We start from the raw sequence: 26,583 nt of genomic DNA on the forward strand, positions 1-26,583 counted from the left end.
TCTGAAATGTTGTGATACCAGTTGTAAAAAAAGCCCTCTTTTTAGGGCCACAACAGTACTGTCAGATGTATTATCTGCGAGCTTTACAAGCATTAACTCACATGGCCTTTAATGACCAAGAAAAGTACTAAAGCCAGCAAATTATGAAACGTTGAACCGAGGGAGCAATGGCGGTGGAGGCAAACCGAGAAAGGAAAAAAAAAATGTGGTTGACACTTGACAGCTTGGGTCTATTTTTAACACGGGGAAGAGGTAAAAGGCAGATGAGCGACAAGTTTTGGCGGTTAAGGGGGGTTCTGATCATTTCTCCTGTGCCTTGCTGTGTGAAGTCTTGCTCACTGACAGGCGGTGACAGGAGGGGGAGATGAGACAGAAGCTTGTATTCCTCTGTGGGTTTCACATGCATGCCAAAGCTGCTATTAAATGGAATCTGTAAAGTTATTCTCCTGATGATTGCGATTGTGGAGGAGGCGCACCGGGAGCGGAGCGGGGGGAAAAAACTTGAGACAGCGATTACGGATCAGACGAGGCTTGCCTTTCGTGCTCCCAGAGGGTGTGTGTTAAAGCAAGTCAGCACGAGCGCGCCGATGGAGGGGGCGTAGGGATATATGGATCTGCCACCGCGATTAAACCGTTCGCATCCAAGGAATTGGCAGGAGTCTCACGGGAGCTGGGAGGGGGTGTCCGACAACATTAGGGAAGAATGAACGTGTTTCAGCATAGGGCTGGAACACATGTTGCTTCCAAATGAGGATTTTCATTTCACATGACAGTGTGGTGATGCCGTTTTATAAGGCTTTTGTAAATAAATAAAGCCATGTATGTGCACAGAGCATATACTCTAAGTCAATTGAGTGTGCCTACTGATGTCTACTGCTGAGTCAATTCTTTATAACTGTGCCAGACTGGCGACCTGTCCAGGGTGTACCCCGCATCACGGAAGAGAATGGATGGATGGATGGTCTTATAGCGCAAAATAAGGACACCACAATGTTAGAGAAAACCCCAACAATCTATAGATCCCTTTAGATTGTTGGGTGAAGACAGTGAAGACAGTGAAGAGGAAGAACTCTCTTTTAAATGAAAGAGAGAAGGATCATGAAGGGACATATATCTGCCACAACCAGCTGGAGCTGAAGAGAAGACAGAAAAGAGGTGCAGAGAGACCAAGCACAAAAGACAGGACAAAACAAAAACTACAGGAGAGAGTAAGACAAAGAGTAAACAACATGTGAAAGTGGCATAAAAATGGAAAGTCCCATAATAAGATGGTTAACTAAGTGATGATTCTGAGTAATCTGATCCATCCCTTATTATGAGCTTTATCAAAAAGCTGAAAGCGCTATCGATCTGTCTCCTGAAACCAAACAGGAAAAGGCCCTGATAGTTGAAAACTGTGCATTTCACTTCACTTTAGGTGCCCAATGTAAGTCTGCACTCTGAAGTGTTCTGCTGGGATAATATGGAGCTATATAACAATTTAAATACAGAAAGATAGCATCAAGAGGTCAATTGCCTACCTAATGTAGATTTGCAATTGCTTCAGGACACCAATGCATACATCCACATAAACAATCCTGAAACTGAAAATATGTGCACAAAAAGTGAGCACTCTGCCTAATTACTCTAATGTCTGAAGTTAATGGACTCTCACGGATGGCTGGCCTCAGGAAATCAGTGAACATAATGACCAGTCACTAATGAATGCTCCAAACATCAATGATACTCAGCTGAAAGGCTTTTTGTCTGTTGGCATGTTCTAAAAAAACAGACCCAGCAGTGTGAAAGACCGAGATTTCTGTCGCTTTGTGGTTCATGTAGCAAACACTTCCAAATTCCCAGTTGTGAAATCGAGTCAGCAAAAAGCTAAACTGCCTCCAACCTGGATTTAATCCTGATAGATCCTGTTTAGCATTCGGATCAGAGACTTCCACCTCTTCAAAAAATGTGAAGAGGTGATTATATGATACATTATTCCATGGGTCTGTTGTACTGTACTTCACAGAGTGCTCCTGTATACGGATACATGAGATCTATGAAGGAGTTGTAGATGCAGTGTGTGGAGAATTCTCAGGAATACACTGCATACTATAACAGTCAGTATTTCCTCTGCACTTTCCTGTCTCATAGCTACACGTCGGTTTATATACCATTGTACTTAGTCTGGAGAAAATAGAGCTTACGTCACACATTCTCTGCAACAGAACGGAACTAGCCTTTCAAAGGACCATAGATCCTTTTCTATTTTCACACTTAACAATGGTTGCATGTGAGGACAGCTGGACATGAGCGACTGATATCAGGTCATCGTAAGATTTACCAAAAGCAAAGGGAATGCTTTGGAAATACTAGAAGCAAAGGGATCACCACAAGGAAAGGAATACTATTATTTGTTCCAAATACAATAACCCCCTCAATCGTTTACTCCAAACACGTGTTAACAGAACCCCCTAGCTGGAGCAATTAGGGATACTGTCCTAACATAAGAAATGATCTAATAATAACAACGTGAAACTTCCCAAACATAAAAAGGAGGAGGTGACATGGATGGGTTGATAAAACTTTAACAAAGCAGTAAGTAGTTCATTTCCACTTTAAGCTGTCTTCTTAATTACATCTTAGGCCTGTCACTATCATTAAGAAGATAAATATCCCATAATCCAAATGACAAATATAATGAGCTCTCCTTAAACTTAACAATCACCACTGATGATTTGTATCAGAGTGTAGGGACACACACACATCTGGTCTTGTGGATTAGAGCACTTTGTCCTATAGACAACTTCACTGGGTCCATGTGCTCGTTTGAGGTTTGACAGCGTTTTAGTTGATAAAGGTGAATGGCTTGGACATGAATTGTTCTGCAGTTTGGAGAAGGCTTCGAAGAGGACTGGCGGCAGCTTCCGGGCCTGGCCGCCATGTACTAAATACTTCAATTAAGGAATTAAGAATTAAGTTAAAGAATTGAAAAGGGCAGGAAGGGAGGGGCATGTAAACAAGAACAAACAGCTTGTAGAGCTGCGGGAACATATATAGATGAGAAGGGGAAGGAATGTGTTTGGAGGCGTGGTCCCGCTCCCAAAATTCAGATACTTTATGACCAGTTAAGGAATCAAAGTGACATTATTATGTGTAAACTGACGATGGCATTTTTCACTGTATTCAATTCAATCCAATAATATTTATACTACATAGACAAGAACAGTTGCCTCAAGGTGCTTTATGATATAAGGTAAAGACCCTACAATAATACAGAGAAACAACAATCAGATGGCTTCTTATGACCACGCACTTGGCGACAGTGGGGAAGAAGAACTCCCCTTTAACAGGGAAACAGGGAGAAACGGACAAAAGACAATAGAGAGGCAGAGATTATAATAACTAATGATTAAATGTTGGGAAGCCCCCAGCAGCAAACACAGACATTTAAACTCCTTTAGCCTGCAGCTGCACAAATCAGAGTTGCATATGCACTGCCACTCTGCAACCCTTCTCTACTTCAGGTCCTCTGGCTTTATGCTGTTTATGACATAATCTGTGTTATATCTGTCACTGATATCACTGATGCCTGACAGTGGATTTGACTGAATTAGAGTTTGAGCAATTAGAGCACTTTGGCCTTAGAGCAATTTGATGGCAGCAACCATGTTTTCTCATGTTTTCTCAGAGGGCTGTTGTCACTTGGACTGAAAATGAAGAAAACGAAATCCAATTATGACAGTATTGGCAGAGATCCCCTTACACTGTCAAAAAACCCCAAACTTTATTAGCAGCGAAAAACATGTGTGTGAGGAGGTGCCAAGATAGAATAAGATATGGTCACGGTGCAGAGGATATTTTTTTTAATGAACAGCAATTATATTGTATATGGTGGAGCGTGGTGAGGTCTGGGGAAGATGGGGGTGTGGGGGGTTGCTGCACCACTGAGCTATTATCGGAGATAATGACATCAACTGAGCTCTCTCCTGAGTGTAGCTGTGTGTGACAGAAAAATTGATAAGAGCTTATAATTATGCACCACCCAGGGAGAAGAGGAGCTGTGGAAAAAGAAGAAAAACACAGGGAGATATGGAATGAGTAACAATTTAAAGAAAAGGAGAGTAAATCCAGAAAAGTGCGAGGCTAAGAAGTGCAGATGCAGGTCTGAATATAAATCCTTACACAGAAAGTATTACAGATAGAGTTATGCAGAAACACTAAAAGCACTAAGTAAAAGAATGGAGGAGGAATATATATATACATATATAATATGTACAAAAACACACACACACGTACATGTACACTACACAGACATCTTAAGCCCCTCACTCTAATCCTCCCGGCTGACCCGAGACACTGATGCTGATGAGATGCTCGAGCTGCAGGCCTCAGGAGAGATGTGATGAAGAAGAAGAAGAGGAAAAGAGGAGGAGGAGGACTAGACAACAAGATGAAAAGGAAAAGGGCAAGAAGAGAGAGGAGGGGGAGGAAGATTTAATCATGCTGATAGACACAGTGGTCTGTGATGAAAAAACTATTGAAATCTTAAGGACAATAAAGGAGATCCATAAGGTAAGAATTTACTCTTGCTCTGTCAGTGACTAGTAACGTCAAGCGCCTTCGGGTGGCTGTTGTTTTGATGTGGTCCTATATTTAAAAAAATCTAAACTGAGGTGAATAAAGCTGTTGTTAATGACTCGACGTGAGGTGGTGATTGGGCAGAAAAACATTTTATGAGATGACAGGGGGTGCTGCCCTCTGGAATGTCACAGACGAGCCAGTGATGTTCGTGGTTACAGGACTTAAGGGACTGCAATGACGGAAAAGCTCCGCTTACATTGGTCCTTCATGAACAGCTTCTATATCTGTCTGTCAAATAAAAGCTGAGCTGTAGGTGTGCTCAGAACACTGCTGTAGCTTTGGGATGTGTTGGGAAGGCAAATTCAGTTAATTTCAACCACAAACTTAGAATAAATGTCCGTGTAGAAGACAAGCAGAACTGTGACATGAAGGGGCCTAAGTTATTTATTCTCTGAGTGTCTTTTTATAGATAAATCTTACAATGCATACATTATTAAACCTTACTGACAGAAATGTTGATTATTGGCCAATTATTATTTTTAATAATAATTTTATTGTTATTGTTATTTCAATTCCACCATCAGGTTGAGGTCTTTCTGGGTGGAGTTTGCATGTTTGCATGGGTTCTCTCTGGGTACTCCAGCTTTCTCCCACGGTCCAAAGATGTGCTGTTGATGGGATTAGGTTAATTGGAAATTTTAAATTGCCCTTAGGTATGAATGTGAGTGCAAATGGTTTTCTGTGTCTATATGTTAGCCCTGCGACAGACTGGCGACCTGTCCAGGGTGTACCCTGCCTCTCGCCCTAAGACAGCTGGGACAGGCTCCAGCCTCCCTCGTGACCCTGAAAAGGATAGGCGGAAGAGAATGGATGGATGGATGGAATATATGTCTTATCTTTTTACCTTAATTATCAATGATTAACTAAGCGTTATTAGTCCTCTTAGGAAAAAACAAAAAAACCATGCTTCCCAAAGGTATGTGGAAATCCGTTTTTCTTATACTGTCGACACAATCTTCATCCTGTAAAACCACTGAAATAGATCTGAAATTGTCAGCTCCTTAATGCTTTTGGTGGTCTTGGAGTACAGGAGCAAATCATAGCATTCGTTCACACAGTGTTGATCATTACTGAAACCTTTCTTAATGTACCTTTCATCACAACGTCAGAGAATTGAAGTTCACAGCAATCCAACAATACACATGGCTGTGTGTGCCACTGGCAATGAAGCAGCATGCTGCTATATGCACCATACGAAGGTAAGGGCTGAAAGTCTCTCCACTCTGTTAACACGGTTTTCCTAGATTACTGTGTTTATTTATTGTTATATCTATTTTTTTCTTCTTCTTTTTTTAAAGGCATTACTGTGTTAAGCAGCCCAACCATAAATTCCCAGATTATTCTTAAGCAGAATTGCAGTCTCTTTTTGTATGTTTTTATGTGCTATCTAAAGTCGACGGCTCTGATTCTCGGGTGCTGATACATTTAATTGTAGGAAAAGTAGGAAATTAGCAGATGACAGAGGATTATGAAGAGTCACGCTAACTAAAAAATAGCACCGAACATCAGACTGATGAATGACATTTAATCCTGAGAGGCGTCTGAAGAGACACGGGACATAAACCCTACCTGTTCCTCCCACTCTCTCTCTAACAGAACCTCTTTGCTTTTTCTGCCTCGCTGAGAACACGAGTCCAACCTCTGATGGCCTGAAGGCTCCAGCTTAATAATGTGACTATAATGGCTTTTTCCACATAGCTGCCAGTGCCACCTCTTACACAATTACTCCATCTGACTTCCACTGAGACACTGCAATTATGTCTTTGATAAAGCTGGAGAAATTGTTCTCTTCACACAGGTGTCAGTGTCAGCATCTGCAAAAAACGGCCATTCCCTGTCTGTCCACATGCTCTGTGTGTTCTGTAGTTCTAACGTCATTGATCAAGACACACGCTGGTTACTTTATTGTAATCTACATGCTAGTATGTATCAAATGATATCATGAGAAAATTATACATTTTTGTTTTTTAAATGCAATATATGGTAAAGCCCTGTGATAGGCTAGTACCTCTCACCTTACACCTGCTGGGATATGCTCCAGTCCCCCTGTGACCTCGAATTAGATACATGTTTAAGAAAACATATAAAACGTATGGTTGAAAAATTGTTAACGGCTTTTCGGGGTATATGTGTAGGGCTGCTCAACGGAGCAAAGAGGCAAGCAGGTTGAGCTGCACTGTGTCCTACACGGTAATATAGCTCAATCTCTTCACGTCACATACCAGACACGCTTTCCCACTTTGTTGGTCTATTCAAGCTGCAAATTTTTTCATCTCTTCATCAGTTTTCCCTGCCTGCTATTTCAACCCCTGCACCACCCGCAGAATCCATGTGTAGGTATATTTACTCATCGCTCTCACAACTGTAAATCTGCGGGAGGAGATTCATTTAGAGCCTTGACACCAAACTATATTTTGCTGCATAAGAAATCATTTCAAAAGTTACTTGTCAGACTGAAATACCATTAATATGTCCCAACTGATGTCACAGATCAGTGCAACAGCATATTTCAATAGATTTTTAATGGGTCATATCATCCAAAATTAACATCTTTCTTTCTTACTACACCTCTACCTGCTATTGCAGTGCTGAAAATAAATGTCAGTGCTGACATTTAAACACTGCTGCCATCAGAATTTCAAGAGTTTAAAAAATGTAATCACGTTAGTTACTCTTTTTTTAACTTTAATTAATAAACATACAAACCTCATTAATTTGCACTAGTCTTATTTCATATGTGTACGCGACACACTGCTGCAGGTTTTGCTAGTTTCTCCTATCATCCTATCATCAGTCTGATCACAACTCCTTTTACTCACACACGACATGAGGACTGCCCTGGTTGCTGTATGAGCTTTTCAGTTTGTGGTTAAATTAAAAAGCGCTGGAAGAATTCAAATAAAAGCTGCTGGGCTAGCTCGACTTCTGAACTGCTGTGCCTTTGTTGTTAGCTTCCTCCATGATGAGGAAGCTAGCTCTCCTGTTAGCAACCAGTGATGTGCTCCTGATACATGCTGTAGCAGAGTTCTTGTGTGTGTCACAGGCATCAAACGAGTTCATATTTGAAAATGATGAAGTCTATTCACTTAATAAAGTAATCATTGAGTGTGCGTATGACCTGCCATAATACTTGAAGAAAAAAAACCTAGGATTATGTCCAGGATTATGACTCTGTGAAGTTGTTAGAGTATCAACCTCTAACCCTCACCCTCATTTAGAATAACTTGACATGGTATATCTCATCTAAGCCCATGCCTTCACTACCATCTGTGAGCTGCTTTATTGACTTCTGCTTTAGTTTTTCTCAAGGACGGGTGAAGGAAATGTGCGATTGTTGACAAATTCTGGTTGCAACATCTGTTAGCAGCACTGGAAGCAAGATGCATGTGTTCACTAAAGTGGCTGGAGTCAAGGCTCTTCTTACTCCAACCCCGGTGGGTTGAGTTGTTGTTGAAAATGTTTTGTGGAATTTAGCGAAACTTACAAGCCTGAAATGAAAATTCTGACAATCTGGACAAGAGCCAGATATTCCAATTAGCAGTGTCTGTGAAAGACTTAATTATTAGTTAACAGTTAGTGGTTACCATAAAAGGGCTATTTACATCAGACTGCTGATGCACTGGTAATAGAGCAAAGGATTCAGACTGGCCTTAAGAACCACCTGATAAGCCTCCTGCGGCTCCCTCAGCTGTAAATAGTCATTAGCTAGTATACTGTCAAAGCCTGGCCACATCACAGGCAACCCTGAATTAAACAGTGGGTATAAGGCTGACACTGCAGTCTGCAATGTGTGTTTAATTCCACAGTATATAATGTTCTTAAGACCCCATAAAACCAACATAACTCCTCCACGCCTTACATTTATGTATAAACATAGAGGGCTGCAAAGGGTCATAAATGTTTGAATGCAAATATCAGCTGGGAATAACAGCCCAAATCAAAAACAACAATATGTTTACTGTCCAGATAAGATTTCTATCAGAATTTGCATGAATGTTCTCAAAAAACAAACAAAGAAAAAAAACAATCAACACCCCCAAAGAGCCACTATGTCCAGGTTTCTGGTCAAGAAAGAATGAAGGGGAGGGACAGACAGAAAAAGAAAGACAAAATAAAGAAGCACGAGCGTCTGTGCCTTTAAGAGTCCCCAGGCCAGAGCTGATCGTTGGGAAAGTCACCAAGTGATTTTCTCATGACCCCAGAGAGGAGGCCTTCTTCCTTCTGGGTCCATGGATGGAGAAGAGATGTCACTGAAAACCCACAAAAGGGGCACTTGCCACATACAGTAAAAGTCACGGCTGGCACCATGTCTCATTGTACATCTGTCATCTAACTGCTATTTCCATGTTCTCGGTGAAAAATTCCTCTATTACATCCACACATTTCCAAGTAACATTACACAGGCCTAGTTGTGTTACTCTTTTGTCTCTTTCCCACAGTTTATCCCATATTGAGACTAAAAATAAGAATGTTTGTATGGACTTATAAATAGTAGTAACTCAGTGAATGTGGGGCACGAGTTGCAAATCATCAAACCTCCAGTGGCTGGACTGAGCATGGTCTTTACAGGTCAATGCAGCGCTTAAAAATGCAGCCAGCACTGCAGTGCTCCACATGCTTCAATCACGTCACTAATCCTGTGAATGGGCCTAATTACTGCAATATAATTAGATTAAGGTGTTTGCATGACCCCAGACTTAATTGCAGTATGAGACTGGGATTGATGTATCAATGTGAGATTGTCTGTCTGAAGTGAATGTTAACATCTCTCATTCAGACAAAGACCAGAAAAATAATCTTGCAGACGTGCTAAATGACCACTAAGAGAAGAAGAACGTGAATGAAACCAAAGATTTAGAGAATGATAACTGCCGTTGGAGTCATTGTATTACACATTACATCTCTTAAACAGGCGTATATTACATAGTTAGTCCCTGGAGAAAGTAATTTGTTAAACTACTCTCTACACTACTTTGTCATTACTCAGCTGTAGCCTGATTGCTCATTACATTGATCAGGTCTCGCTGCAGGGTTGGGGTGTCAGAAAGTGATTTCCAAAGTTTCCGTTCATTTTTCTTTGCTTATAATGGCAAATAGACTATAGTCAACAGGATTTATGAAGGGGTTACATATAAAATAAAGAAATGACCTTTCTTTATGACGTGCATTATATTAAATCCAGCCTTTTTTCCAGCGCCTTAAAATGTCTTTATGGAAATGTGATGTTATAGTTGCTGCTGCCCTCTTGGGAAGATCTCTTAAAAACGCACAACAGCTTTAATGTCACACTGGGTTGTGCGCTAGCGTTGTGTTAGCATGTTCTTTGTGCAGATGTGCAGACTTCAAACTTTTTTAACATGACTTCTTTGAATTTCAGTAGATAATAACATGCTGAATGATCACAAAGAAGATATGAAATAAGAACAAACACAGTGAAAACAACTACAGGGAAAGAAAAGAAGCACATTGTGGCTTTTTTGGGATTTCATATATTATGCTGTGAGATTGAATCTGAACTAATCTCCACTCCGGTTCTTGTCCTTCTGGGCTTTGTACAGGGTACAAGTGAGTGTAAATATAAAAGATTACAAGGCACACTTGCACACTTGCACAGACTGACAACTGGACAACAAACTATCTCACTAAAGAGGAAAGAGTGCACTGCTGTATGTATGTCATTATGTACCGATAAATCCCTCAATCTTCCCCCCTGAAATCAAAATTGCACCAGTTGCTGGGGACACATACGTGAGGAGCGCAGCCTTCAAACCCTTGTAATCCCGGCTCAGAGTTGAAAAGGGGCTTTGCTGCACATCTATTTGGTTTTATTCTAAAAAACAGGCAATTACAGATAAGGCCATAGTTGTACGCTGGAGAAACTGCATTGAATAGCTCGGCTTTTTCATCTTCTTAGAGTTAAAAACATATTTTGGAATTAAGCGCTAATGTGGTAAAAAATAGCGTGTGAAACTTCAACCTACCACATGTCAAGTGTGCTAGTATACCAAGCTTCAATACCTATTATCTTCTAAAGCAGGAAAGCTCATAGCCAAGAGTGACTCTATGTTAAAATAAGACATGCTACTATTAATAATTATCGCAGCACTCTCACTTAATATTATAAATCACTGACAGTCATCAGCGGTGAGGACACCGCTGCCTCACCTCCCAACAGAGCATTTTGAAGCTTGTATGGGTTGACCTTGTTAAATAACTAGCGTCCATCACAGGACACACCTGGAAAACAAATGAAGATGTGCGCTCTTGCCAGATGGTGTGTCCAGAATGCAAGATTAATTGTACAGCGGCTGCTGAAGAGATAAGGCATAGCTCATACATCGCCGCCGCTGGTCTTTGATAAGTGACGTCAAGCTTCAAGATTATTGTGTGTGCTTATGTAAATCCGGTGCTAGAACACGGTGCTGGGACGAGCTAAAACAGCAACTCTTTCAGTTACAATACCTTCATTTTACGATCATATTAGCCAACAATCTGACTTTAAAGTTTTATTCTTCAGAATCTGTGTCTGCACCCCTCACCAGGATGCCTTGATAACATGAACGCAGGGGCGTGAACCACATACTTCTTGGAATAAAACGCTAAATACACACGACAAGGACTTTTAGTGGTAAGACTGATATGACACCAGGAAAAGATTAAACTCTGCCAACTGACACAGCTTACCTCAGAAAAAGACAAAGGGCAAATTAAGCAATTAGACACGAGTGAATAATTAGGCACAGTGCTTGATGAACCTAAGCTAATATAATCAAATTAGCTGACCCAAACACAACTTCACTGAGACAATGTTAATGAGTTTGTGTGACTGAGAAGAACTGTTCATGCTAGCAAAGCTTAATATAAAAAGATACAACTGCTGGGTGGTAGCACAGAAGGTAAGTGTCACGTTTAATTAGGAAAGGTAACACTGAATTAAACAGAGGACAACACTGAAGTTCAGCACTGTGCCACAATGGTAAAGCTGACTATGTGCAGCTGTTTCAGATGGTCTTACTACTACTAATGTCTGTGTGTGTGTGTGTGTGTGTGTGTGTGTGTGTGTGTGTGTGTGTGTGTGTGTGTGTGTGTGTGTGTGTGTGTGTGTGTGTGTGTTGGAAGTTTACTATACTTGTGGGGACCAACAGCCCTTATGGGGACCCAAATCCTGGTTCCCACAAGTTTGAAGGCATTTTTGAGACTCAAAATGTGGAATTAGTGTCAGGGTTAAAATTGGGTTATGGTTAGGTTTAGGGTAAGGGTCAGGGTTAGGCATTTATTTTTGATGGTTAGGGTTAGGGTAAGCAGCTAGGGAAAGCATTATGTCAATGAGCTGTCCCCACGAGGATAGCAACACCAGAAATGTGTGTGTGTGTGTGTGTGTGTGTGTGTGTGTGTGTGTGTGTGTGTGTGTGTGTGTGTGTGTGTGTGTGTGTCACTTGTTTCTACCTGAAGTGGAGCAGAAGAACACAGCATCTCATGAGCTGAGTTTTGTCTACCTGGCAGGTCATTGTTTTCCCAGAGGTAAATGTGCCTAGTCTAGACTTCTTTAACCATTTGAGGTCTAAGTTGCCACTGGTGATGATCTTAACCATAACGCCAAATCTACCCACAGGCAATCAGAATATGTAACGTTTGGTTTTATTAAATGCTCTTAGAAACTGGGGAACAAAGAAAACAATCACTGCAGCTTACACACATGAAAACTATTTACATTTTACAAGTTTTACCCTTCTCCAAAGTACAGGGTTAGAATGGATAAGAGGTTGCCAACTATAATAGCAGTGAAAAAAAAAAGAGTGAAAAATTCTAAACCTTCCTAGATCATCCTTCTGAGTGTGAAGTCAGGCCTTCTGCTATGATGTAGGACAACCAAATGCAGTCCAGTCTCAACCTGCGATGATTCGTCATTGGCCAAAAGCGTGAACTGGCACCAAAATCTATGGTGCAGCAGGACAATCAATTAAGCATTTGTTTTTAGGGGGCAGCACAGCGGTTTTCCTGCTGTGTTCCTCACAGCAGGAAAATTCTGGGTTTAAATCTACCTTTTTCTGTGGAGTTGTGGGTACTCCCGCTTCCTCCCACAGGAAGGAAGCCAGTTAGTTTGGGTGAAATGGTGATTCTAAAGTTCCATAGGTGTGAGTGTGGACTATTTTCTGTCTCTCTGTGTCGGCCCTGTGAGAGACTGGCAACCTGTGCATGTACCCCGCCTCTCACCCTATGGCAGCTGGGATAGATTCCAAACATGGCGAATTGTGCCCTCGAGATGACATTTGAAATGCAGCGACTGTTTCGGAAATCTTAAATAAATAGATTTTCACACAAAAAGGCAGTCCTTCTGAGAAAATGGGTCAAACAACAATACGTGTGCGACAGCAGTCGCCAGGCTTCTGACAAGGAAGAATAATAAGCATGAAATCGTTTTTAGAAACAAGTTATTTACCCGACGTGGTCACAGAACACGGTCAGAACATTCTGTGAAAAAGATAATTTATACATCAACATGTGGTAACTCGTAAAGATTACAGGGAGACAGAAAAGGACAATATTCTGTTCATTAAGGTTTCCTCCTTTTAGAGGAGTAGCAGAATTTCAAATCGTTCATCACACATGGTGACTCCTGCGTTTTTCTGTTGGTGAGAATTTTTCGCACGTAACTTTTTCACTCTTATGAGTACATCATGCAGTCATAGTGCAAACACACTCAAAAAAGAGCAAGTATGGAAGTGAAGTCATATGTTTTTGACATATCCTCAATCACTCAGCAGCTGCTTGCGAGTCTGATAACATTCTCCACTGCGCTGGACTGAACTGAACCACCATGTTGTTTGTAGGAGGAGGTTTGCTCACTTCCTGCTCTAACGCACACATCTGGGATTCAAAGAGCTCACAGTTTTCCTGTTGCCACCGGGTGCTATTCATGAACATTTCCTCTCTGTGTCTTGACTGCTCAGTGTTTTCAGGACACACCTGCAGGGCGATTGATGGTGAGGTCAAGGTCAGCTACTGTGCTCATACAGTATCTTCCTGTTGTCCTGTGACCCTGAATCATAGCCTGCTGATAAAATTGGTTGCCAGACATTGCTTGCAGTCACCCCTTACAATGACTTAATTCACTGTCTCATCGCAGTGAACCTAGATGGTGCAAAATGGAAGTGTTACTCAGGTAATACTCCCTCAGAGAGAAACTACCTCAATGACAGGGAATGTGACTGTTTTGGCAACAGCACTGAAAAGCACACATAAGCTACGGGCAGCTGAGAACAAATTCAGGCAAAGTGTGTATCTCTCACTGGCTTTCATGTCTCACAGAGCAATATGAAAGTCAGCACCCAGACTCTTGGAAGTGACAGGCGCTCACCTGGAGCAGATGGGGCTCTACAACTTAAATAGATGTTTCCAGTTTCTCCATATGAGAGTGGAGTGGAGCATGTGAGCAGTCCAAAAACTGAGTGTTTGACTCTTTCATTGCTGACACTGAATAAAAAAAATCATTTCAGTCATTGCTGAGGGTTAAATTGAGACAAGAGGGACGATAAAATGATGATTCAAAATTCATGAGCTCATGAACGTCCAGCAGTTCCTTGTTGCTTTTCAAGGAGAATGACTATTAAATCAGTAGTGCCTTTATATGAACTCTAGTAGGTCTCCGAATTAGAAGGAACTGCACAAAACTCAAGAAATATTAATATTCTCTTGAAATGCAGAAAAAAAAGAAAAAAAATACTCCCTTCTAGGTGCAGCCATTAGTTCTTTTTTTACTGGAATTAATCATTTAAAAACTTCTTGCTCCCCAAAACGTTTGCAGAATACTCGTGCAGCTGTACCGTGGCCCAATTTCTAAATCAAAGAGAGGGAAAAGTAGGCTGCTTGTACTGTACAGCTATCAGTGAAAGTAGGAGTTTAATACATTGCTAGAGAGAGTGACGGCTGAGCCAGTGTTGCAGCAGCTATAAAGGGATTATTCTTCCCTGGAAGACATAATCATGTGTAACACACTTGTTTCAAATCCTGTGAAAAACAAACAGGTGTTTCAGCTTCAAATCCAGCCCTTCATCCTCTGGCACACATACAGCAAAGAACCCCCAGAAGCAGACCCTGCTGTCATTTCTGTCATTAGTTACAGGTTCCTGATTATGACTCATGTCAGCACAGCGTGGTCGGACTTCAGTAAATCCCACATTCTAATGTACACTATGTTGCTTTGATATTTAATATCTATCAATGTAGCTGCCATCACCAGTGTGTGAATGTGTGCGTGAATGGGTGGATGACTGGATGTGTAAAGCGCTTTGGGGTCCGTAGGGACTAGTAAAGCGCTATATAAATACAGGCCATTTACCATTTAATGCTAACAGGATGGATGCAAATGTGATGTTAGTCGCATTATTTTAAGATCTGAAATACAAAGTGATAACCACTGTTTGCGTGTGTGTATGCTTCTGGAAATGTGAACAAACAAGGAAACACAACAGAAGGCATTTATATAAGGCAGGTGAAGAAGCTGACCTGTGAGCGCGCACTGAAAGGTAAAGTAGAGCAGGGGAAGTTTCCTCGAAGTAGTGCTGGAGGCTCCCATGGCTGATGTACACACTTCTCAGTTGTCAACGTCCTTCACCAGGCTTTATGTGAGCACTCCGCCTCAGGCAAATAAAGCTCTTCAAGTCTGCTCAGCGGGCTTCCCACTATCTCCACGCGCTGGCCGAGGAAGGTAAGGTAGGGGACACTTCAGGTGAGGAAGTGTGGAAAGGGTCTTATCTCACTGACGCACGGATCCCCTTTTCTGACTTGGTGGAGCGATGCGAATATTAAAGTGGAGTGAAAACTGGATTGGCAACGACACCAAAGGTCATCCGAGACTCTTCTTGTCCTCCTTTTAACATCTAGAATTCCCTGCTTATCGACACGGCGGCGAGTGGGTTATAACTCTGCAAGTTGTCATCCCGAGACCTTTCCTACGAGAGAGAGAGAGACGTGCCACCTCCACAGTAGAGCTGTAGAGTCAGTCGAGCGCAATTTCCGGAAGCCTCCAACAAAATAAGGTCCGTGAAAGACTGCCTTAGACGATGTCTTTTATTTTGAAAACAAAAATGTTCCACCTTTATTATTTTACTGTCTGTAAAATTAAGCTTGACGCAGTTTCGCTAGTTCTCAGGTTCAGTAGGGGGCAGGTGTACGAATGTGTGTGTGTGTGTGTGTGTGTGTGTGTGTGTGTGTGTGTGTGTGTGTGTGTGTGTGTGTGTGTGTGTGTGTGTGTGTGTGTGTTTCTTCACTTCATTTCTACACTTTGCTAATAACGAATTGGATAATTACTCAGACTTCGTGGGTTACTGATAACAAGCCGCTGAATCAAACAAAGTGGCGATGAGTAAATGAAAAACTGGATCACTTATCAGTCTTTCCAAAACCCTTACAGTATGCTTTTAATTATTAGTTATTAGTAGTTATTATTATTAATCGCTGGAACAATAGTGAGCAGTATAGATGTATTGAGCCAGGCCTGATGGAAGAGCACATGTACCTGGGCTAGATGATACCGGCCTCTATAGTCACTCAACCAAGAGCACGACTCCCCATCTCTGCTGTTGTGGACTCTGCAACATGCACTATTCCTACTACCAGTGTCATTGAAATTAACAAACCAATATGGCACTGTGACTGTGATCTTAGAGCACATGGGTATAAAATCAAGGATGTGTGCAGAAGCATAGAGAAAAAGGCTGGAAACCAAATTCCGGGAAGCTCCTAAAGATGTTAGTTTGGTAACTGAGGGCAGCTGGGCGTTATGACAGACAGGTATTGGATGAAAACAAGGTACAACATTATATCCAAAACTGCGACTGGAGAGATGGTCAGGCACAGGGCTCACAGCTCTTGCCACTAGGCTGAAGAGATATACCAGAGAAGCACAATGGCAGACCCACACAGAGATGAAATGAGCAATACAAGAAGAACATCTGGGAGAAAGACGTGTCACACCATCAACACCAGTGGCTGATGGACCTAAGAGCAGACCACAGCAACTTCCCAGAACAAGCCAGTGAACGTCACAAATACAGACATCCAACAATGTCTGAATTTGCTGGACAGCACCATGACCATACTGCTTGGAGAAGCCAATGGCACGCTATGATTTCATATGTAATAAACCAAAGCAAATAACAACAAAAAAATAAAAAACTGCATTACTTCCTTCACTACTGAGTCCTTGAATTTTCATTTAAAAAATACAAATAGGAACATAAACAGTTTTAAACTGCACTACAGCTCAAGATTTTCTAACAATCAGCCTGTTTTCAACCCCCCACATCTAAAGCTCCATCCTTTTCCCTCACCTCCACTTTAAAATCTCCAGTCTTCAGTTCCTGTTCTATCATGTGTGAAGAGGCATGGTTCTGAGAGCAGAGAAACAGACTCGACACGGCTTGACGTGAATTCCCAAGGTGAGCTCACCATCCTGTTGCAAAAAGAAAGACTGACCTGTCCTCTCCGAGGTGGTCAGACCTCTTTATTTCATTTCCTGAGGTTGCCCAGTTGCCTCAGCAACAAGGGTGAGGCTAATGCAGGCAGACTGCTCAATTATGAGAGGTGAACAGGGGTTGCTCACGTGATTAAATCTAAAGAAGCAGTGTCCAAATTTTGTGGGGATGAGATTTTGTTGTGTTGTTGTAAACTGCATCTGGGCCTCCAGCTCAAATCCACAGCATTCAGGCAAAAGCTGTCAAAACATGCTGTTTTGTATTTAGGAGCAAAAATCAGTGAGGCTCATGCTGCATTCTTGGCCAGGCTTCTAACTCGAACGGCTACAAGGAGCTGGTCAAACGGTAAACAAACCTGACACCTGGAGGCCAAACATATTGCTCACTCCAATTAACGACCTATAACGAGACATGAAAGAAATTTCCTTCCTCCTGTTATCAGTTTAGTTTTTCTTTAAGCCCATCAAAACATATCCTGTACATATCCTATCTCAATCCACTCCACACTTAATCAAACCCAAAGAAATAAAACAGCAAGCAACATGAAAACTGATTTATACCAATGTCGTCAAGGTTTTGTATGTATTTGTTCGGAAGTATTTGGAATGGTACAAATTTTCTGTTTTGTTCTTTGGTAATAGGAGCAAAGAGCTGCTCAACTGAATGTGCTGCAGAGAACCTGAAGAACACACACACAAAAACATATGACTGTCCAACATCTTTTATGTGTTCATACATAATCCCACTGTAATGGTTTATTATATATATTTAGATACAAATACATTCTGCAGTGATCTGACCTCTTAAGTTTAATAGATTTGATACATACAGTTTTGTAAAGTTTGACTTTTGATACTTTTTTTGGTCTAAATAAATTGCACAAAACATTTTAAGCAATAAATTGCAAAAAAGAAAGAGTGTAACAATTATGATACAAATTAAAAACTTGTATATGCAAATTTATATTTAATTAATTTAAAAATAAATGGCCGAAGGTTTAATAGATTATTATTATTATTTCATGGTTCAGGCTTTACAGGGTAAATATTCCTATCTAACAGCTAACAGTACATTTAGCAGCTATCCATGGAAAGAACCAGAAAGAGAAACAATACTAGATTCATGTTCAAGAGGAACATTACTAACATCTCAAGCGTAATGCATTCGATTATAACTATAAAGGTGGCGATGTTGTTTGTTTTTGGTCATGTAACAGGTCAAAACATAGTCATGGCCTGGATGATTTGGAGCCTTTCTGCACAAATCATAAAATTATTAAAAAGATAATTTTAAAAAAACCAACTCTTTATTAGTAACTTTATTATTATTTGAACATGAAACACTGCTCTGATTTCGATATTGTTTCAGATATTTGGACACTGAAAAATCTCTAGATATTTGTCCTAGTTTCAAATGCTGCTTTCCAAAAGGTCAGTGGCATTGTCCCTTTGCATACACGTCAAGTATAGAGTACAGTGTCAGTTGTTGTTTGGTCTCCTTCAGCATTTTAGTCCACACCTGTGTCACTAATTTTATGTCATCACATGTTTATACTGTTTGTAAGCAGGCTACACTTCATGTCAATTCTCAGGGATGCAAAATTACCATCAGGTGTACCCTACACTGTGTTGTTTTGCAGTGGTAGCTTGCTATGGCCATCTGCTGGCCTCATGGGGGAATGACATGTTTAGTCTGAGCATGCCTAACTGCTTTCACTTTCCCTTCCATTGCAAAATACACTGACCTGATGAACAAAAAGTGCACTGAGAGGGTTTCTCCAGTTCATCCTGAAGGAAAGTTGTCCAGGGATGCCCAGGTTGCAGTGGTTGCACTGTTGCCTTGCTGAAAGAAGGCCCTTGGTTTGAACCCATGTATGTTCTCCGGATTAGTTGTGTCTGGGTGCTTCAGCTTCCACCTACAGCTGGTTTAGGTTAACTAGTGATTCTGTTTATCTGTTCATGTTATTGCTGTGACAGACTCTCACCCTGTTTATTCATTGAAAACATACTTGAGATTTATGCATGAGCTCATTGCCTTGTCATTCTTTGTCTTTACATACACTTTATACCTGCAAACCTCTTCAAATATGAATCACCAGTAGCAGCACCAGTATTTTCTTCTAATAGCATATGTGTGGTGTACGCAAGGTACTGACCTAAAGCTCAACACACACACACACATCAGCAAAACCTCCATTCTCACTGTGTGGCAAATGACAGTGAGTGTCCACTTTATTGTTTTTCAAACATGTAAACATACAAGACAGTGACTTTGAAACAATCACATACAGGACATGGTGTCAACCAATAAAATAGAAAATATCATATTCATCTTTATATACTGTATACCCAAACAAATGAACACTGCAAGGTTGCTAAAGCCAGAATTTTCTTTATATATATATAAATGAATATTACATTTCATTTACATCAGTTCACAATGGAATTACCTGTTGTTTCTTTTCTACACAGTCCTTTCCTGGCACATTGCACATACCCTCAGAAATCCTGTTCAGAAAGGATTATTGGTCAAGGATCAGTTACCCTCTTCAGCTTATAGTCTTATAGCTGTGCCTGGTTTAAACCTGCAAGCGAGCACACTTCACAAACACAGGCACCATTTAGTTTTGCAAAAAGCAGAATGTGGGAGGTGCTAATAACTTCTCAGTATGATCTGAAGAGTGTCTAATTATCCACAAGGATATGGCTGCAGACAGAGATGCTCCAGGTACTGCGCAGTGTCTTACACTCCTGTTAAAATGGTGTATGATGCATCTGCTGCTTAGTTCAGTCAGTAGGGGCGGTTCAGTTAAAGAACGATATCAGGGAATTTCTATATTTTACTACTACTTTTCCAATGGTGTCTTTAATTTCTAAACATTACAATCAAGAAAAATATTTATGAGGCAAAGAGACAACACATTAATCAGTGGTTCAGTCTTTGTTCCACTGTCAATAATATCAAATAAACTTGGTAGCAAACATGCCTGGTGAGAAGACCTCTAATGGAAATCAGTCAAATTTACATGTTGTAAGATTTTTGATTTTTTAAAAGCCAATTTTTTGGATTCATCAGTCAAAAAATATTTAGTGCTATTAGAGCATATTGTTTGGAAAGGTAAGGGTGCATTGATGGATTATCTTGCTAATATTTACTCTTCGTTTCTGACCTGAAATTTTAACCGAAGCATCCCGACCTGCAGCCCTCTTACATGTGCAAAATTAAGGCATAACTCCACCAATAATCACTCTGAGACACTTTCGTGTCCACACTGTGACAGTCAAATAAAAGGCAGTTTCAGAATAAATACACACTATGGTCCTTTTGCTGCCATTTTTGCTACATCCTACTGAGGTAGACAGATGCATACTGCAATAGTCACCTTGCCAACCAAACATTCCCTGATGAGGCAATATGTATCTACACTGGAAAAGCAGCAGATCCTTAAATAGTGCACCTCAGCCTAAAAAACACAGTACACACACTTCTTGTATTGTTTTTCCCTGTAACAGGTTAGGCATACGTGTCTGTACATTATGTTTCCTGTATTGTATACTGTTCCTTTTAGACTTGATAAAAAAAATTTCAACTTGAGGCAACTGAAACACAAACGAACAAGTAAATCAGACTCATCTGCAGAAAATCACCTGCACATATTTTAGTGATACACAATAATTTTGACTTCTACTTTCAAACACATTAAACTTTTTCAGGTATGATCATTTGTGGCATTTATTTGTCAAACAAAATAAATAAATGTAGACCATTGTATTCGTGACATGTGCAAGCTGTCGCTGTCAACCAAACTGCTCTAAATAATCAGCCTCACAGAGATGCCAGTAAGAGTGGAAATGTTTCATTTGGGCATCGTGGGCGCACAGTTCTGGCTGAGAGAACAGAAGTGCCACACTTTTTGTTTGTGAGGGGCAGCCAATCAGGAGAAAGTAAGACGAAGGTATGAGGAATAAAGGTGTTTGTTTCTGACAGTGGATGAGCTGCACCAAGGACCAGTATAAGATCAAGGCCCTTTTTGAAGAGCTGCCCTGGTCCTACAGTCAGAGCAGAACAGGTCCCCTTTAAAAAAACAACAACATTTTATCTCCCTGGTCACCTTTCACAATTTTTAGACAATTCACTAGATCATAGTTTGAAAATCCACCGATAATCATAAAACTTCCACATCCATGCTTTATTACAGACACCTTTCCTGCTGCCGTATTGGCTGTATAAGTTAGTTATAACAGTACAAATCTGAAACAGTGAGGAGTGGTTAAAACGTTTCTTTGTTGTTGTATTTTAAGGAATAGCCAACAGCAGTTTCCAGGCACTCCACCAGGGAGCCTGCAGAGAGGAAGTCCAGCTCCACCTCAATAAATTTGATGTAAATGGCACAACGCTCAGGTGAGTCTTCACCTGCCTCGTCCGTCTGACTCGTTCCAGCGTTGTGACAGTTCTCCTGCAGGAACCGCGTCACGGCGGAGGGCTCACCATGGACATAGTGTTTGCCAGAGCCCTGAAAGTGCTGAAAGAGACACTGCTGTATGGTCCTGTCCTCAGCTATGCCCAGGTAGCAGTAAGTGACTTTAGCCCCAGTCCTGTCACCACGCTCTACTCCTTCTCCATGAAGCTGGCTTTGAGCCCCATTCTCTAACCCACTCTGAGGTAAGCTGTGGTCTTCACTGTCACCCGGGGAAGAGGTCTGAGCAGTGCCATGAGAAGGCGACGCTGCCTCGTAGCCAATAGCGTATAGTCCATACGCCTTGGGAATGTCCCCAGGAAGGAGGTAGTGGGATGTGCCTCTGCTGCAGCTCGTCACCTTTGACTGGGACACACGGACCCAGTCCACCTCCATGTGCAGCTCAAGGCAACGCGCCTCGCTGATGGTAATGTCCAAAAACTTGTAGTAGACATTCTTCCAGTTCATCTTCTGAACTTTGGTCATGATGATGCGGCCTTCAGGCTTCTCTGGGTTGAAGTACTCACGCAGCCGTTTACCAAGCGGCACCTGTGAGCTGATTTCAGCATAGTGGTAACGCACGTGCTCACGCCAGCGCGTGTTGTACCCCACAGCAAAGATGGCCAGCTTGTTGGAGAGGTGTAGCCGGGAAAACTCAGTCCACGTCTGAAAGTGCTCCCACTTCAGCTGCACAGACTCAAGAATATGGATCACTGTCTGCATTGTGTCCCTTTTTCTGTGTGTAATATCAAAAAGCAGTGATGTCAGCTTTTGAGAGGTTATGCAGATTTTATAAACACCAACATAATCTGAGTTGCATTTACAAGGATGGATAAGTCTTGATTCTCGTTGACTTACTGTGTTTGTTCTGACAGCTCCGCTTGGATCTGTAGGACTCTGTGTTTAGGCAACTGGATTTCGTCTGGTAGGAAAAAGCACAAATCTGAGTTCAAAACCACCTGCTGTGTCGTATATTTTTTGGATGTCATCCGCTAGCTAACACCAAACTCACCGGTCTCCATGTCTCCCTCCTGGAATGCCGAGTCCAGCACCTGGTTGCACCAGTCCTCCTGTGAGAAGTCTTCCAGGGTGCTACCATCAGACTCCATCTCCTGATACAGCCCACTGCTGTTGATGAGCACAGGGGCACAGCTCTGGGAGTCCCAGCCTCCCTGACCGAACACCTTCTCCAGCTGCTCGATAGTGTAGCTGCTCTTCCTTTTACCGATGCCGTGCTCCTTCACACGGCTGTAGCAGCGCCGCAGCGTCTGTTTGTAAAAGGAGGATGAACACATCTTTCACAATTAAGAACATTTTTACAATTTTTACGCTTCTTTACATTGTTACCAAAAGCTGACATAGTCAGTAGGTAAGTTTTTTGTATCTGTGTAGCAATTATTTCTCCTAAATGCATTCTTAAAACACCACCTGTTGCTTTAAGGGTAATGAATAATCTAGTTTGGTTAAATGCACAGAACAATAAGTACACGCTTATTTAAGAAATCACACTTTTTACTGCTCTTTAAGTTAATTCACAACACTGTGATGACAAATGCTGTGGTGCTGGTTACACCTATGCCTGGCCCTGAAAGGTGCAGCTCATACCTAGCTGCCTCCTTCACCACCTGCCTCTCCTACCCTCAGCAAGATGCCTAATCCAGCCACAACACGGTCAGCCCTCATCGGTCTCCAAGGCAGAGACAGATCTTATCATATGCCGAAACAACAACAAAAACAAAACAATGCAAAACAGCACTTTTGATGATGAAACATCAACATTTTGAACTGAAATGAAACCAAAAAGAAAAAATCCAGCACCACCATTTAAATGGAGATTACATCGAAATTTGAACGACACTGCCTGCATCCACTTTATCAGGTTTTTATCGCATACCAATGTGATGTATGCGTTTACGTCAACAAATCAAAATCACTGTGTATGTAAACGGACAAAAAGGTTAGCGCTTTAAATGTATCTGTGAAAAACAAAAAACCCTGCGATTATGATTGCACTGTAGCAGTCGAAAACCCAATACAATTTCATTATTTAAAAATCCAATATGCCGGTATACCACCATATATATATATTATATATACACCATATATTTTCTTCTTTCATACACACAAAACATAAACTGACTTTGTTATACGGAATCATTTGTTTACTCATTTACACTCTGCCCTGTTCCAAACAGCTGGCTGTCTTCCAAATAGGTGTTTACAAACAGGGAAGTTCTACAGTGCCATCTGGTGGACAAACTATACAACACCAACGCTCAGATTTGAAGGACGTGTCTCTGTCTCTTTTCTTTTTAAATTGACTTTTTTCTTTTTGCCTTTTTAAAGACTGCAAATATTAGCAAACAGCTAACATTTGCTGTTTCAAGAAATAATAATAATTATAAAAACATTTGCTGTTAACATCTACCTGCCGATAAATCCATTGGGTTCTACTAGAGTGTTCCCACAGGCCATGTTAACATGGACAAAAACCTGTCCAGAAAACTAGAGTTCCCTGCAGCTTTCCAAAAATAGAAATTTACTTTTGTTTGAATGAGTCTGACTGAATGTAAGTACCCTAGAACAACCAATCTGAGAACAGCATTAATTTCCATACGCACGATTCACAGTAAAGTGGGTACCCAGAGACTCTAGAAAGTGAATGATATATTTTGGCGACTTCAAGTCTCCATGGGTGAAATAACTGCATGTGATGCAAAGTTGGTGGGACCCGTGTTCAACTTTCAGGCGAGCGACTGAAGAGACAACCAGTGAGAGTGAAGAATACCGTTGATTGACATATGACCTGCTAGTAAATACATTAGAGGGTCACTTAGGCAACTGGAGCCTGGAATGGCCACAAGTGAACCGCTGTTTTATTAAACTGAGCATGGCAGGAGCTGACTTCCTGTCTAGTTATGCAAAGTTTTGCTTATCACACATGTTGGCCAAGGTGCTTAACAAGAATAAGCCCATCTGTGATGATGAGGAGGGCTTGTTTACTTCCTAATGGTAGCCACACAAAGCATAGATGGAAGCTGATCTCAGAGCAGTTTAAAGCAGAGCCAGCGGCAGCTTGTCCAGTATGTTAATCTCAGTAATGACACAACAATAACATTTAATAATGGTGCAGCAGATGGTGCAAATAAAATTTGATTGAATAAACTAATGACATGAATCAATATAAATTGCAATATTAATAACTGGAAAATATTATTATCACTTTACAGTTTGTTAACAGTAATATAACACTTGACTGAGTTTCTATTTAACATATATGAGTGATGATCATTATAAAGTGTTAAGGACCTTTCTAATGACTTGTGTGCAACATTCATCTGTGTGTCTGTTACAGGAAGTCAGATGAATAAATCAAAGGGAACTGACTTCACTCTAATAAAGGATATCATTTCTGATAATTGAAGTGGTTATAAACAGAAGATGCACAATAACAGGCATGACAGCCGCAATTAGCCTCCTGTACATGTGAGGGAGGCGGGATGAGTGCAGCCATGTCCACAGAGCGCAGAAACAACACGTTAAAATATGATTGAACTTGTTTATCTGCGTGTGAGCCACACTGTAGATTAACAGGTAGCAGCTCCACCTCAGTGTCACAGCTACAGGTCCAGGTGCTGGTGATGGAGGGTTAGTATGTGATGTTAAAGCTATTGTTGCATCCTCTGAAGCTCATTTACCTTCATCCTCTCCCTGCACTGGGACGGGGTCCTCTCGTATCCCAGCTCCGACAAGGCTCTGGACACCCGTTCGTACATGGCAGGACCGGGGGCCTTACCAGAGAACACGGTGCCGGCGACCTCCAGCTGCTGCATCCTCGCCTCCGTCAGCCTCTCGTTACCCCACACCGCGATGAGGGCGTTTGTCTCGGAGGGCGTCCACGACATCCCTCGGCAAGCCGTGAAGCTGTTGGAGGAGGATGAGGCCGTGTTCCGGCCCGCAGCCCCCGAGCTCACGTTCAAAGGCGAGAAGCGGTTTGGCGTCGAGGGATTAGAGTGATATTGATTACTGTCACTCAAATCCTCCGATTCAGGGGATGGCACCTCGGTTTTCGGTACCTTTAACGGCGTCGATATCTCTGGAGAATGCTCTGTGTTACTGGACGCCGCCATGTTGCCTCTGTTGCTAAGGGGAGGGAAAGTGACGTCCGGCTTGGAAAAAAGCACGGCGTGGATCCTGGAGGGATTATGTAGTCTAAACCAGTTTCTCATTGCACTCAGTTATTGCATTTGTGTTGCTATCTCACTGATGAAGAACTACAATTAATAAAAAATGATATCCAACAGGATTTACAAGCAAAATATCCACATTTGATGGAAAGATGAAAAAAAATGATGGATTGCATTTATATAGCGCTTTACAATACCACTATTCATTCACTCTCACATTCACACACTGGTGGAGGCAAGCTACAGTTGTAGCCACAGCTGCCCTCGGGCAGACTGACAGAAGTGAGGCTGCCATATCGCGCCATCGGCCCCTCTGGCCAACGCCAGTAGGATAAAGTGTCTTGCCCAAGGACACAACAACCAGGACAGAGGGGGATCGAACCGGCAACTTTCTAGTTACAGATGAGGTTCCCAACCCCCTGAACCACCGTCGCATAACAGTACGAATAATAATCGTCAAATATGAGACCAGTTCAGTTCAATTCAATTCGATTTTTACAGCGCCAAATCACAACAACAGTCGCCTCAAGGCACTTTATATTGTAAGGTTGACCCTATGATAATACATACAGAGGAAAAACCCAACAATCATATGACCCCCTATGAGCAAACACTTTGGGAACAGTGGGAAGGAAAAACTCCCTTTTAACAGGAAGAAACCTCCGGCAGAACCAGGCTCGGAGAGCGCGGCCATCTGCCGGACCGGTTGGGAGGACAGAAGGAAGACAGCTCTCTTCCACATGCTGTGGAAGAGAGCCAGAGATTAATAACAAGCAGGGGGGTCCTGGCCTGTTTGGTGCCCTGGGCGAGCACTCCCTCTCTCCCCTCCACCAACACACACACA

The 26,583-nt window shown here is 41.7% G+C and overlaps 2 protein-coding genes across 2 annotated transcripts in view; both read right to left on the reverse strand.

Moving 5' to 3' along the window:
* esama (endothelial cell adhesion molecule a) overlaps window positions 1-15,567 on the reverse strand; it is a 54,063-nt gene extending 38,496 nt beyond the window's left edge. Inside the window, exon 1 of the mRNA XM_004567439.4 lies at window positions 15,127-15,567. Coding sequence (XP_004567496.1) covers window positions 15,127-15,196 — 70 coding nt within the window. The 5' untranslated portion in view covers window positions 15,197-15,567. The remainder of the gene's footprint in view (window positions 1-15,126) is intronic.
* Window positions 15,568-19,292: 3,725 nt separating this feature from the next.
* msantd2 (Myb/SANT DNA binding domain containing 2) lies at window positions 19,293-25,704 on the reverse strand. The gene is made up of 4 exons (XM_004567440.3): window positions 25,251-25,704; window positions 22,565-22,820; window positions 22,411-22,474; window positions 19,293-22,288 (listed from the first exon to the last, which is right to left on the reverse strand). Exons 1-4 carry the CDS (start codon window positions 25,680-25,682, stop codon window positions 21,367-21,369), a joined length of 1,674 nt encoding a protein of 557 aa, XP_004567497.1. The 5' UTR covers window positions 25,683-25,704; the 3' UTR covers window positions 19,293-21,366.
* Between the last annotated feature and the right edge of the window lie 879 nt (window positions 25,705-26,583).

This window comes from Maylandia zebra, linkage group LG10, assembly GCF_041146795.1.
Source record: "Maylandia zebra isolate NMK-2024a linkage group LG10, Mzebra_GT3a, whole genome shotgun sequence".
NCBI classification, from domain to species: domain Eukaryota; kingdom Metazoa; phylum Chordata; class Actinopteri; order Cichliformes; family Cichlidae; genus Maylandia; species Maylandia zebra.

Excerpts from the sequence above, each read along its gene's own strand:
- msantd2 (XM_004567440.3), bottom strand. The coding sequence starts at position 25,682 with ATGGCGGCGTCCAGTAACACAGAGCATTCTCCAGAGATATCGACGCCG. Across the intron at positions 22,475-22,564 it reads GGAGGGAGACATGGAGACCG|ACGAAATCCAGTTGCCTAAA; the intron begins GTGAGTTTGGTG and ends TTTTCCTACCAG. Across the intron at positions 22,289-22,410 it reads GAGCTGTCAGAACAAACACA|AAAAAGGGACACAATGCAGA; the intron begins GTAAGTCAACGA and ends TATTACACACAG.